The 12,782-nt window shown below is 25.2% G+C and overlaps 1 protein-coding gene across 3 annotated transcripts; it reads right to left on the reverse strand.

Annotated features, from left to right (window-relative positions):
• Positions 1-1,885: 1,885 nt before the first annotated feature.
• LOC126906898 (facilitated trehalose transporter Tret1-like) lies at positions 1,886-11,377 on the reverse strand. 3 transcript variants are annotated; one of them, XM_050687825.1, is made up of 7 exons: positions 11,233-11,377; positions 10,851-11,070; positions 9,109-9,198; positions 7,045-7,289; positions 6,829-6,947; positions 3,368-3,482; positions 1,886-3,247 (listed from the first exon to the last, which is right to left on the reverse strand). In XM_050687825.1, the coding sequence occupies exons 5-7, from the start codon at positions 6,916-6,918 to the stop codon at positions 2,025-2,027; spliced, it is 1,428 nt and encodes a 475-aa protein (XP_050543782.1). In that variant the 5' UTR covers positions 6,919-6,947; positions 7,045-7,289; positions 9,109-9,198; positions 10,851-11,070; positions 11,233-11,377; the 3' UTR covers positions 1,886-2,024. The 3 variants fall into 3 exon arrangements, with proteins under 3 accessions (XP_050543782.1, XP_050543781.1, XP_050543783.1); XM_050687824.1 differs by lacking the exons at positions 9,109-9,198; positions 10,851-11,070; positions 11,233-11,377 and adding an exon at positions 7,590-7,724; XM_050687826.1 differs by lacking the exons at positions 6,829-6,947; positions 7,045-7,289; positions 9,109-9,198; positions 10,851-11,070; positions 11,233-11,377 and having other exon boundaries at positions 3,324-3,482.
• Positions 11,378-12,782: the final 1,405 nt, after the last annotated feature.

Raw genomic sequence — 12,782 nt, forward strand, 5'->3', positions numbered from 1 at the left:
TTTTAAATAATTATTTAAAATGAGCATAAATAACTATTTTGTAGTTTAATATTTTTGTGTTAGGTTTATTATTACCTCAAATAGTTGATTCAAGTTTTAAACTCAAATCAAACTTTTTCTACACATATATGTTATAACTTAACAAAGCTGAACATGATTGTAAATCCAGTTTCTTAATTAATTTGTCGTTCTCAAAATTTTTGTTTTCGATATAAAATGTTGCGTCAAATCACACAAAGGATAAAATTGACAATTTTTTTTTGGAATTTTAATTGATAATATAAATACATAAACGGCTATTAAATTAAACACTAAGAATTAAAAAAAAAAACAGTACAGTCGGGCAATTAGTTAGAATTAATTAAAGATATCTAACTATTTCATAGTCCTCTAAAATTTTATAAGAATATATAGTTTAATTCTACATAACTTAATTTTTTTTTATGGTAAAAAAATAATATATGTATTATTTCCAGATTTTTAATATATATATAATGTATATTTTTTAAATCCTCATTAAATTTACTGTCATTTGAACAATCATAATTGTTAATCCAACTTAAAAATTAAATTAATAATTAAACGATTTTAATCGAAATAACAGTAGCCAAAACATATGAAATAATTAATTAAAAACGTTCATAATTGTATTTCATATTTTCGATAATTATTGTATGTTAATATGTAATTAATATGTAATATTAATAAGCTAATATAATTAATAAATTATTGTTTCTTTCGTTAACTAAAAATTAATAATTATAATTTGCATTTGAAAATAGTTGGATACGCGTTTATAAATTTAAAAGAAAGAAATAATGATAGCACGTTACTTAAATGATACATTAAATAAGAATTCAATAGACTATCTTATTATAAAAATATCAAGTATAAATGGCTAAGAAAACCTCCTCCTTTAGGAGAGGCCACTATGGCCCTTAATTCAGCCGTTAAAAGCACTAAAAAAAAAAAAAATCAAGAGTAGGTGAAAAAAATTCCATAGTATTATAGTAGTATTATTTATACTTGAAAATTTTTAAGAGGTTTTACATATTTTTTATTTCAATAAATCATTTAAAAACCTAAAAACTATTGATTTAATTTTTGTGTAATGTAGCTGTTATAACTGGTTACATAACTGTCAGTTTTTAATGACCCGTTTAACTATCCCTCATTATTTAACGGTAGATAGAATTTTTAGTAAAGTAAAAAATGTATTTTTTAAAATATAGTAATTCTGCTATATTATATATAATAATATAGTAAAACTTAAACTGTTGTCAAAATTTACAGGTGCCTACAACAAATGTGTAAGTAATTTAAATAAAAGTATATTATTTAGATTATACTATTATTAAAAACAAAATTAATGTGTAAACGTGCAATTTTCACAAATTTTATATCTTACGTTTAAATGTCAATATTTAGCAACAGCGGATAGATTATTTAGCATCGAATAATTTTCAAAACAAAAACAGTTTATAAGTTCTATGTAATTGAGAAAATAAGCAAATAACTCTTTTTCCTCATTTCAGACCAATAAATCTATAAAATTTGAATTTTTTTTAGTAAAATAATCTAAAAGAGATTTATAAAATATTATACTAACAAGGCTTTAGCCAACTTCAGTATAATGCAAAAAAAGTACCTTAAACATAACCACCTATTTTAATTTGTTAGTTAAAAAACACAATTATTTCCAACAAACTTTTTTTTTAAATTATATTTTTAAATTTAAGTTTGATAGCTTAGTAAACTAAAGATTTATAATAATTATTTTTTATAGGGTATTTAAATTTATATAGTACCTATTGTATATTAGGCTTAAAAATACTTTAATTTGACGTAAAATCTTAAAACGAATAGAAATAAAAAAAATAAAAAAAAAAGTTTTCACACATTCATTTTAATAATAATTAAACAACTTATGTTTTATAAGAAAATAAAAAGACAAATTTCAATAATTGATACATTAAAAATTGATTGATATATGAGTAACATTAGTTTCAGATTTGTAAGTTGCCTTAATTTAAATATACTTCTCTAGAAGTTTTTTTGTCTATTCTAGTAAAATGATCGCCAATTTGTTTCAAAGTCTTGCCTTTGGTATTAGGAAGGAAAGTTGCTACAAATATAAAAGTGAGTAAAGCAATTAGTCCATATGTAACGTACACTCCTGGCCCTAACCATATGTTTAAGTATGGATACAATTTAATTGCAGTGAAATTAAACAAGGAAGCGCAACATACAGTAAATGAACTACCCATTCCTGCAACATCGCTTGGGAATACTTCTCCTATCATAGCGTAAGGTATGGGTCTTAAACCTAAACCATTCATTGTTGTATACAAAAATAAACAAGATAATATAACAACATTGACTATTATTGTATTTTTTACATTAAGGTACAAAAAAACACTTAATACTATCATGGAAAATGATACTCCAATGCATGACAAATATAATAATGGTTTGAATCCTTTTTGACTTAATGAAAATGATAGCAATATAATAGAACAAAGGTTAATTAATCCAACTAATAATAATATTAGATAACTGTTCACGGTAATATTCAAGTTTTGCAGTATTTGTATCATATAAGATGTGAACACAAAAGATCCACTCATTTGTTGCAAAAAAAAAAATGTAGTCATTATAAAAATTGGTTTATAGACGTCCGGATCGCGCACTCTTACGTAAAAATACGAGTGTTCAACAGAAGTTTTTACAGCTAATTGAACTTTATTTTCTTGTAATATAGGTTGAGTTATTCGCAAAACTTTTTGTGATAATTCAGCGTCTCCGTTGCGACCCTGTTCGAATAGCCAAAGAGGACTTTCAGGAATAAAAATACAAATGATAAAAAAAGATATAAGTGAAATGACCGCTGCAATGTAGGCGACTGATGTCGCTGGCATCAACAGTCCGAGAAAAAATGTAAGGAACATCCCAAAGTCAAGCATAATTGAAGTCAATATCATAAAACAACCTCTTAGTTCTGTGTAATTTACTGTAATGCATTCTGCGGCATAAACTACAGCAGGATTTATTGACAAGGCTACTGAAATGGCAACTAATAATCGCCCAATGTACAATATTAATAAATTTTTTGGTTGGCTAGCTAAACAGAACCATCCTACAAAACATGGAAAATTTAAGACAAGAAGCGCCGTTTTACGGCCATAACGATCCATCAATGGTCCATTAAGCAAACATCCAATTGGCATTAATACTGACGGAAGACTAGCTGAAAAAATATAATGAAATTTTTGGTTTAATTATCTATTAATTTAAATTGTAACCCGTGATATAAAAGTAGTTACTCAAGTATATTTGTCAAAAATGTGTATTTAAAAATCATATATACCAAACCAAGAGCCTTCACTCATTGTCAATGGTAGTTGATCCAATTCGATCGAAGAATATCCAAAACTCATTCCAGGCGCTATGCATGGCATAGTTACAACAAATGAAAGCCATAACTTGAATATAAAATATAAAATAAAACATTATAAATAAATAATAATAAGTTTTATTATTGAGGTTATTAAGATTTATAAAATATTTTATTTTAATATTTTTTTTATGTTTACAGTAATTTTAAAAAATAACAAAAAAATATTTTGTGGCTACACTAACGATTCAATGCTACTATGGACAAATTTAGTAAGACACTCATTATCTTAGTAAATACTGAGAATTAAAAATTTTAAAAACATAATTCTTTGCATTAACTAAGAACTCATTGAAAAATGAAAATGAATAGTCTATAATACAAAATAATTAACAGTTTATTCGTAAAAGTAAGTATCTAAGTATTTAGAATACTGAAAAATTATTCTAATAATAGTATTATAGATGGCCTTTTCGATTTTGTCGGGCTATTACTTGTTTTCTTTGTGGCACAAGTAATAGCTTTTAAAGTGAACAATAAATATAAATATAAATCAAAATTAATTTTATTAGTATTTAAATTCAAGTATTCGAATACTTCAATAAGATTGAGATTCATACATTATTTTTTAAAAGTTAATAAAAACTGATCAATATACAGGGTGATTTTTTTATCATAACCCACTCAATTACTCGCAGAATAATAATAATTTAAACCTTTTTTTGTTTTATTATCTTTAGTTACACATTATTCTTGAATTTTTAACTATGTAATACTTTTTAAGTTCATCCCTTATGCCTTGGAGGGGGGTCAACTTTGTTTTTTTAAATGGTAACACATATTTTTAATTTAATAAAATGTTTGAGTTTTTAATTTAATAGTAAATGGCATTTGAATTTTTAATATAACTTTATTAGCTTATTAGATATAAACATTTAAAGTTTCAAAATTTTGAGTTAATATACATGTATAATACACATGGGATTGTAAATACAGGTAGCTAATTGGATTTTTATGACATTGCTGTCTCAGTCACGGATTGTTTATTATCAATTATGATTATCAATAGATATACTTTCTGTATTGTCAGTTAGTGTATTTATAAACTCATAACAATGTGCCTTACTACAATTGATAATAACAATGCTGTGTACCTGCTAATATCGATGTTATAAAAAACCAATTAGCTACCTGTATTTGTAATCCCTTGTGTATTATACCTGTATATTAATTCAAAAATTTGAAACTTTAAATGATTATATCTAATAAACGAATAAAGTTATATTAAAAATTCAAATGCCATTTACTATTAAATTAAAAACTCAAACATTTTATTAAATTAAAAATATGTGTTACCATTTAAAAAAACAAAGTTGACCCCCCTCCAAGGCATAAGGAATGAACTTAAAAAGTATTACATAGTTAAAAATTCAAGAATAATGTGTAACTAAAGATAATAAAAAAAAAAAATGTTTAAATTATTATTATTCTGCGAGTAATTGAGTGGGTTATGATAAAAAAATCACTCTGTATATTAATAAATATTTTATCTTATAATTAAAAATTAAGAGAGAACAATCCTAATTTGTTTTCCCCTAAATATAGTTTAAGATCTTTATTCATTTTTTAATAATAAAAATAAAATATATGCATTTTATATTTAAATATTTTTTTGACTATCATTGAAATATTTCATGTCCTGTGAATATTTCATTTTTCCGACTATTTCAAAACAAATAAACGTTAGTCTTTAACTAAAGAGTTCCGTAGAGAGGAGCACTCAAATAATTCTAGAAATTTAATATACAATTTACAAGAATATTAAATTAGTTAAATTAATATAGCTTTCTGCATATTATTTTTTAAATAAATACTTGGGGCAACGTTTTCTAATATATTTTAAGCTATTGGTTTTACTTTTTTGTTGTATACGCGATTACTCCCGTTCTTTATGGACTATCTTAATTAAATCTTCATTTCTTCCAATTCCAAAAATATACAGTTATACAACAGTTTATGATATTTTTGGTTTTCATATTTATTGAAATTAATTTTGAAAACTAGTCTTTTAACACATTTCGTTGATAACACTTCAAATATTTTTTTTGTTAATAACTTATTATTTTTTGAAAATCCAATAATTAACAAAGGTACTGTTTGAGTTTGAAAATAAAATATTTTATTCTTTTTAAATTTTTATTTTATCCCAAATAACTAATTTTTCTTAATTTACATTAAATTAAAGCCAGTACAATGTATTATGAGATTGAAAAACAACAAATATGCGATATGTTGTTTTCTAGGATTTATCGATTAAAAATTATAACATTTTTGGGAGAAAATGGCTTTGTAGTATTTATTTGTATTGTAATAGAATACTCGCATCAATCTAAATTAATTATAAACTAAGTTTATTTAATGTGATTAAGAATATGATATGATTGTAAAATATAATACAATATAGTAGATATAATATGGCGAGTACCAGGACAAGGTCAAGGTCGACGACGTCATCGTGCCCTAACATTACCATGACGTCATCAATCTGTCTCAACATTGCTCTAGGTTTTTGCTAACATTGCCATGACGTCACAAGGGCGAAGACGAATTATGTCCTAAGATAGTCATGAAATCATCAATTGCGGCCTAACATTATGCTGCGCACTCGATGGCCCTCGTACGACGTCAATGCAATGTCTGCGTGTGCGTCATCGTGAGGCCCTTACTACTGTTACCACTACCAGTCTTCGGGGGTACTTGTTAACGTTAGCTCTATTAGGCGTGTCATGGTATTACCACTTTAAAATACATTTGAAACGTAAGTAATATTTTGACTATTCTTAAAAATTATTACGACTAGAGTCCAGATTTGTACATATTTAAACATTTTTAATGGTTATAAGTTAATGTAAATTTGTTGTTGGAATATACAAAGTGTGTCACCATGATTTATTAATTTTTATAGTTAAATTAGTAAATCACGGCGAGACACTATAGTAGCGTAGAGATATCGTATTTATATTATATTTTTAAAATTTTTATTTTATTTCCTTCTTTATTTACATTTATAAATGTATTTAAAATAAAAACGACGTCAAACTGTAGTATATAGTCATTAAAGTAATTAAAGTGTATAATCATGGCAATGTTAAGACATAATTTAAGACCATCTTAGGACAGAATTCGTCATCGCCCTTATGACGTCATGGCAATGTTAGGACACGATAACGTCGTTGTCTTCATTAATTAAGCACCGAGAAGTTTTACGAATGTGATTTCATTTTCTGACAAATATCAATGAATACTCATTTTAAAAAAATGTCTCAACTTCACTAAGCTGGACCTATAGTGTACTCATTTTTACTATTCCATATTTCCACTTTTAAGTACTATTAAGTTTAACGTTTCTACATATTAAACAAAAACATACTAACCATTCGAATAATATTTTTAATTGAATGTATATTATTTTTATCAGATAAGTATTTGCTAAGGAAATTATTCGGTTTACTGCATGATTTCATCTCGTTAAGATTTTCTTTGAAATAATCACCTGTTACAAACAGTAAATATAAAAAATGCTGAATATTCATTAAAAATAATTGCCACGAATATTAATTAATTTATATTAAATTTCAAGTCTAACCTACCTAGATTTTTTTGGTGTTTAGACACGCCAGTTAACGAAATTTTCTAGAACATTAGAGGAGACAAAAAGACAATTTAATGTTTTTTGATAGCTTCAGGAAGCTAAATTTTTAACACGAAGTTGAAACTTGCTAGATTTTCCTAGTTGATTTCTAGTGATACATTTTATAAAAATCGTTCAATTATCTTGCATAGTCTTTTAAAACAAATTATCGAATTTCTTTTTTGACAGATTATGACTGGAAATCTATTTTTGAAATGAGCAAAAGTTAATAAGTTTAGAGATTAATATATTTAATACAATATTCAAAAAACTATATAAAAATCCATCTCATGTTTGATATTTATATTTTGTACATATATGAACAAATTATCAGCAATCAATATTTAAAAAATTGAGTACAAATAATATAAACAATTTATAATTATGTACAATAAAAATTACTCAAAATTAAAAACAATTTAATTTGTTATAATTTTTCAACCAGTCTAGAGATGCGCAGCTAGTCATAGTTTATTAAAATTTAGTAATGTAACTAATTTTTACCTTATAAAATCATTTTATTTTCGCCAGTCAAAATATTCTTTTTATTTTAAACAAACTAAGAATTAAATTTCTTGTGATATCACGCGCAATAGGAAAACTATAAATGCCGAATAATATTTATTTCCTTAAGATTTTATTATATTTATATAAAAAATTAGTTTTATAATCAAAAATTGCCATATTATCAAATCATGACCTTTAGCGATAGCATTGCTCCAAGGCTCTGGCATTGTCTCAATTTCTCCAATTTACAATTTGTAATATTTACATAAAACAAAATAACCTTGAAATATCGATAAAATCAATCATCATATTATAACAAATGTTTAGGTACCCCGCCAAGTATGTTAAAAGTAATTCACAGATATAAAAAATTTTATTTTTGATTATGTACTTCGTATTATTCGTTTAGAAGATTTATTAAATAAAAAAAATTAAGCACAGTATGGATCCAGCGTAGTGGAGTTGAGGCATTTATTTAAAATAGTATTGATTGATATTTGGCAGTGATTAAAATCACTATCGTAAAACGTTTAAATGCGTATTATATATAACAAATTAAAAAAAGTTGTATTTTATTCATAAAAAATTAGATGATTTTTAACTTACAAAGCTAATTGCTTATAGAGGACAAGTCACCAGAATATTTTACTTTTTTAATCATACTATACAATCATATATTTTTAATCGCATTAAACAAGCTTTAATTTGAATTAATTTATATTAATGCGAGTATTCCATTAGTATGCAAAAAATTATTTAATTTACTGTTTTTATTGTAGTAACTCATTTTAATACATGTAATAACTACTGCATATACTCAATAAAAATATATCACCAAAACTGTGTTCCCATGAATAAGATAAATAAAAAAAGAATACATTTTCTTACATAAAATTCAATTATCTTACGCATTCCATAAAAAACCCACGAATAAAATTATGGATGATTCCCGTTTTGTGTTATGTAATCATAATTGATTTATAATGTTTCATGTTTTGTATTATTTAACACTTATACATTTTTTTTACCTTATTTAGAATAAAAACCTTTTTTTTTTTTTTTGATAATTTCGTTACTTTTCACATTATTATTAGCAAGAATTACTAATAGCGTTTTACCTATAGACACAAAATTGAAACTTGGAATTGAAACCTGCGCTCCTCTACAATATCATTAGAGACTTTTTAAAAAGAAAATATATTCATCAAATACGCGGGACTGGGAATAGTTTACAATTTTAATTAAAATTAGTTTTTTGAGACTTAATGGCTCAATATTAATAAAAAAACAACAATTTAAAAACATGATATTGAAATATTTTTGAAGTGAAACTTCTTAATAGAGGGACTAAAAAAAAACAAATTATCGAGTGCCACAGTCGGCTGTAAAGTATATTTTATATTATAATTTAGTACTGTATTTTCGAAAATCAAAGTAATTTTATTTAAAATGTATTAAGTTATTTAATTTCAAATAATTTTGATTGTGCGTAAAAAAATTTTAAAGAACTATTTACCATTAAGAACCATAAAGATGTAGTTTTCCCGCGATATATTCATAAAGGAAAAAAATTCTCATCATCCACGCACTGGTTTTTTGTCTAAGTCTATACACAAAAAAAAAAAAATTTTATTTAAATCTTGATATCTTCTGTAAAAAATCAACCTAGTATAAAACTTCAAAATACACCAAAAAAATTTTCAAAAGAGTGAACAAATTTACTAAAAATATTCAACATTAAATAAGGTTCAATATTTTTTTGAAAATAAACGGAGAAACTTTAATTTTTAGGTAAGGGTGTGTATAATTCACACTCACTTAAATTAAAAATAAAAAATAAATTAGAACAATGATACCTAAAATACTTATGTTTTACAGAACGTTTTAATACTTTAATTTTTTTTTTAATCGCTTTGTCAGCCCATTAAGGGCTTTAGTGGCATCCCCCGAGTATGAGGTTTCTAAACCATTGATACTCCGGGACGGGTTGGTAATTACCGAACTGATCTCTCGTTCGGCAAATGAAGCCGCCCGTGACCGAGTTTCGAACCCGAGGCAGTGCGCGTCAAACACTACCGCGTTACCGACTTGGCCACTCTGTCCCTCTTTGATACTTTATACGATTCAATAAAATAATTAAGTATGATTTCTATATAATGATTGTTTGCATAAAGACTTTCAAAAAGATTTTATCATATTGCTAATTTAGGAGTGCTAAAATTTGTTTACATAAGATTCATCTTAAAGAACCCATTTAAAAAATAATAATAACAGGATAAAATAGCTCTTGTTTTTAATTTTATACAAAATATAAGTAAAATCATTAAAGATTATTTCCACGAATTATTAAAATGTTCTCAAGAGAACTCCTCCAATAGAATTCCTTAAGTCTGAAAGAAAGAATTTTAGTCCAAAAAAACTACGCTCGTCACTAACCTAAAAAATTTAGATAACTATGCATTAAAAATGAAAAATTAAAATTTATTTAAGTTTTAAAATTTTGTAATTGATTTTTAACTTTTTATTATAAAAAATATAGTATATAATATATAACAATAGCTATATATATTTATCTACGTCAAAAGTTTTGTTACTCTGTATATATTATAATATAAAATCTATATAGTAACGAAAAGCATTTTCAGGGTTTTATCTTGAAGGGGGGATATACATAAGACATTTTTTTACGATCTTCAAAAAAAATAAATAAATGCATCTTGCATTATAATTATCTTAATCGTGGGAAGGGTTCTAACTCCATTACCTTCCACCATGAGAGTGCCCTTGATAGTAACAAAGAACTTCATAATACTGTATTAGTTTTTTACACTCTTAACGGACATACGATAAAGTCACAAGTTTAATCAATTAAATCGTACATTTAAGTATGTTTTTTGCATGCTAATATACATAATTCTTTGTGTTATAAGAGTCAATACAAAATCTATAAATCATGCAGGCAGCAAAGATTAGTTAGATTTATGTTAATATACAAGTATTAAAATAGAATGTAGCAACCAATTTCAATTTTACACTTTAGAAACCCTAAATTTTATATATACATTATACATTTCTTAAAATCAACAAGAAATGATCTCCATAGTTAAGGTAGAGGAATATACAATTTTGAAAATAAAATTACAGCAAAATAAATGAAAGAATTAAAAAAAAAATTATTTATAAATTCAGTAGTTATTTAATATAAACCTTCTAATTTTTAAGCCCAGCCTCTTATACAAATTAAATAATCTAACTTACCTTCACCTATGTATTAACAATTTGGTTCGTTATCATTCTAAATCCAGGATCATCTAACAATTTGCAAGGTTGACCATTTATCGTAAGTTACGATAGGTTGGGTTTTTACGATTGGTAACTAATTGTACACAAAAATCCACTAAAGTTTTTTAGTACATGTTTTAATGTTTTTTTGGTTATACGGTAAATGTCCTGCTTTTTGCTATTCAACTTTTTGTCTCTAATACAAATAATCATGAATACATGAAAAATGTTTAAATGATTAATTTGGTTAATAAATATTTTAATAATTAATTATAAACTACTAATGTGAAACACAACAATTACGAAAAGTTAAATACATAACATTATGTAAAATATTGAAAAAATACTAAGTACTGACCTAAACTAAAGAGTTGTTTCCTCCATAGTTATTTTTTTCTTTTTCTTTCAAAAAAAAATTCGTATTGCTCTTTGTGGTTTTCCAAATTATCAGAGTGATTTTTTGCTCTCATAGGATTTGAACAATTTGGAATTTGACATTAACTTTAATTTGTAAATATATTGTAAGTAAATTACACTTGTTCAACAGGTTGGATTTTTTTTCGAACCATATTCGTTGCAAGTTTACAAAAAATAAAAAATAAAATATTCATACTAATTTAAATAATTAAAACACTTAAAAAACATTACATCGTCAACTTCTATATTGAATAATTCATAAAAATGGGCAAATATCAATTCACTGATCACGATTTGCAAGATGTCAGTAAGCGACTTAATTACAATGAAGTAAATTCACATTCCGCTAACACAGTTACAACATAAGAAATCTTAAAATGTAAATTATTATATGGTGTTATTGTTTTAGAGATTTGTTTGTGTTCAGAGCTTATTAAATTAGATTAATTATTAATTGTGTTGCCTTCCATATCTACAATGGTTGGCTTACTTTCATGCATGTGTGTGTTAATGTTTAAAATTGTGTTATTAGAATTTTCTTAATATTTTGTTTTTATTGACAAATTGTTTTCGTTAATGATTAAATTATTAATTTCAATATTATTGGATTCTTTTTTGTTTATGTGTTTAAAAATAGATTTTTTTGAATTGTCTATAGATTAAATTTCTGTAAACTTTATTGTTTTTAAAGGAATATCTGTAAATATTTTATTTGATTGTGTACCTGGAATCCAGTGTGTGTTTTTATCTACAATAAGACTATAAGACTATAGGTGGACGATTACCTAAAGTTTAGGTCCTAAACCATAAATGATTCCAGTTTTATTTGTATCATAAAATAAATATAGTTTAAAAAAACTAAAAAAACACACTTTTAAAGCACATCGAACTAAAAAGTTAAAAATAATGATGAACAAAAAATACTAGTATTATTGTGATAAAAGCGTCGGGCGCTCAATATACGAAAAATATGGCACAAAGCACCCACGCTTTTATCACAATAATACTAGTATTTTTCGTTCATTATTGTTTTAAGCTTATTTTAAAAATTATTTTAAACTTTTTAGTTCGATGTGCTATAAAAGCGTGTTTTTTTAAACTATATTTATTTTTTACTTTTTAGTTTCATGTTATGATAGTAATTACTATCAATATCATGGTTGTAACGGGTAACGGGAAAACAGGGTTCGATTTCGGGGAGGGAGTCTGAGAAACGGCTACCACATCCAAGGAAAGCAGCAGGCGCGTAAATTACCCACTCATGGAACATGGAAGTAGTGACGAAAAATGACGATACAAAAATCATCCCTCGTAATCGGAATGAATACTTTATATCTCTTAATTAGAATAAACCGTGTTAATATATAAATTTTAATAGTAATTATAATATATATATATATATATATATATATACAAATAATGCGACTTAAGTATGTAAACGTATCATGCACTAGGTTTAGCTGTGTTTTGTGGGCGGGCGGGTCGGACTAA

The sequence above is a fragment of the Daktulosphaira vitifoliae genome, unplaced genomic scaffold (assembly GCF_025091365.1).
Source record: "Daktulosphaira vitifoliae isolate Bord-2020 unplaced genomic scaffold, ASM2509136v1 Scaffold_5, whole genome shotgun sequence".
Taxonomy (NCBI): Eukaryota; Metazoa; Arthropoda; class Insecta; order Hemiptera; family Phylloxeridae; genus Daktulosphaira; species Daktulosphaira vitifoliae.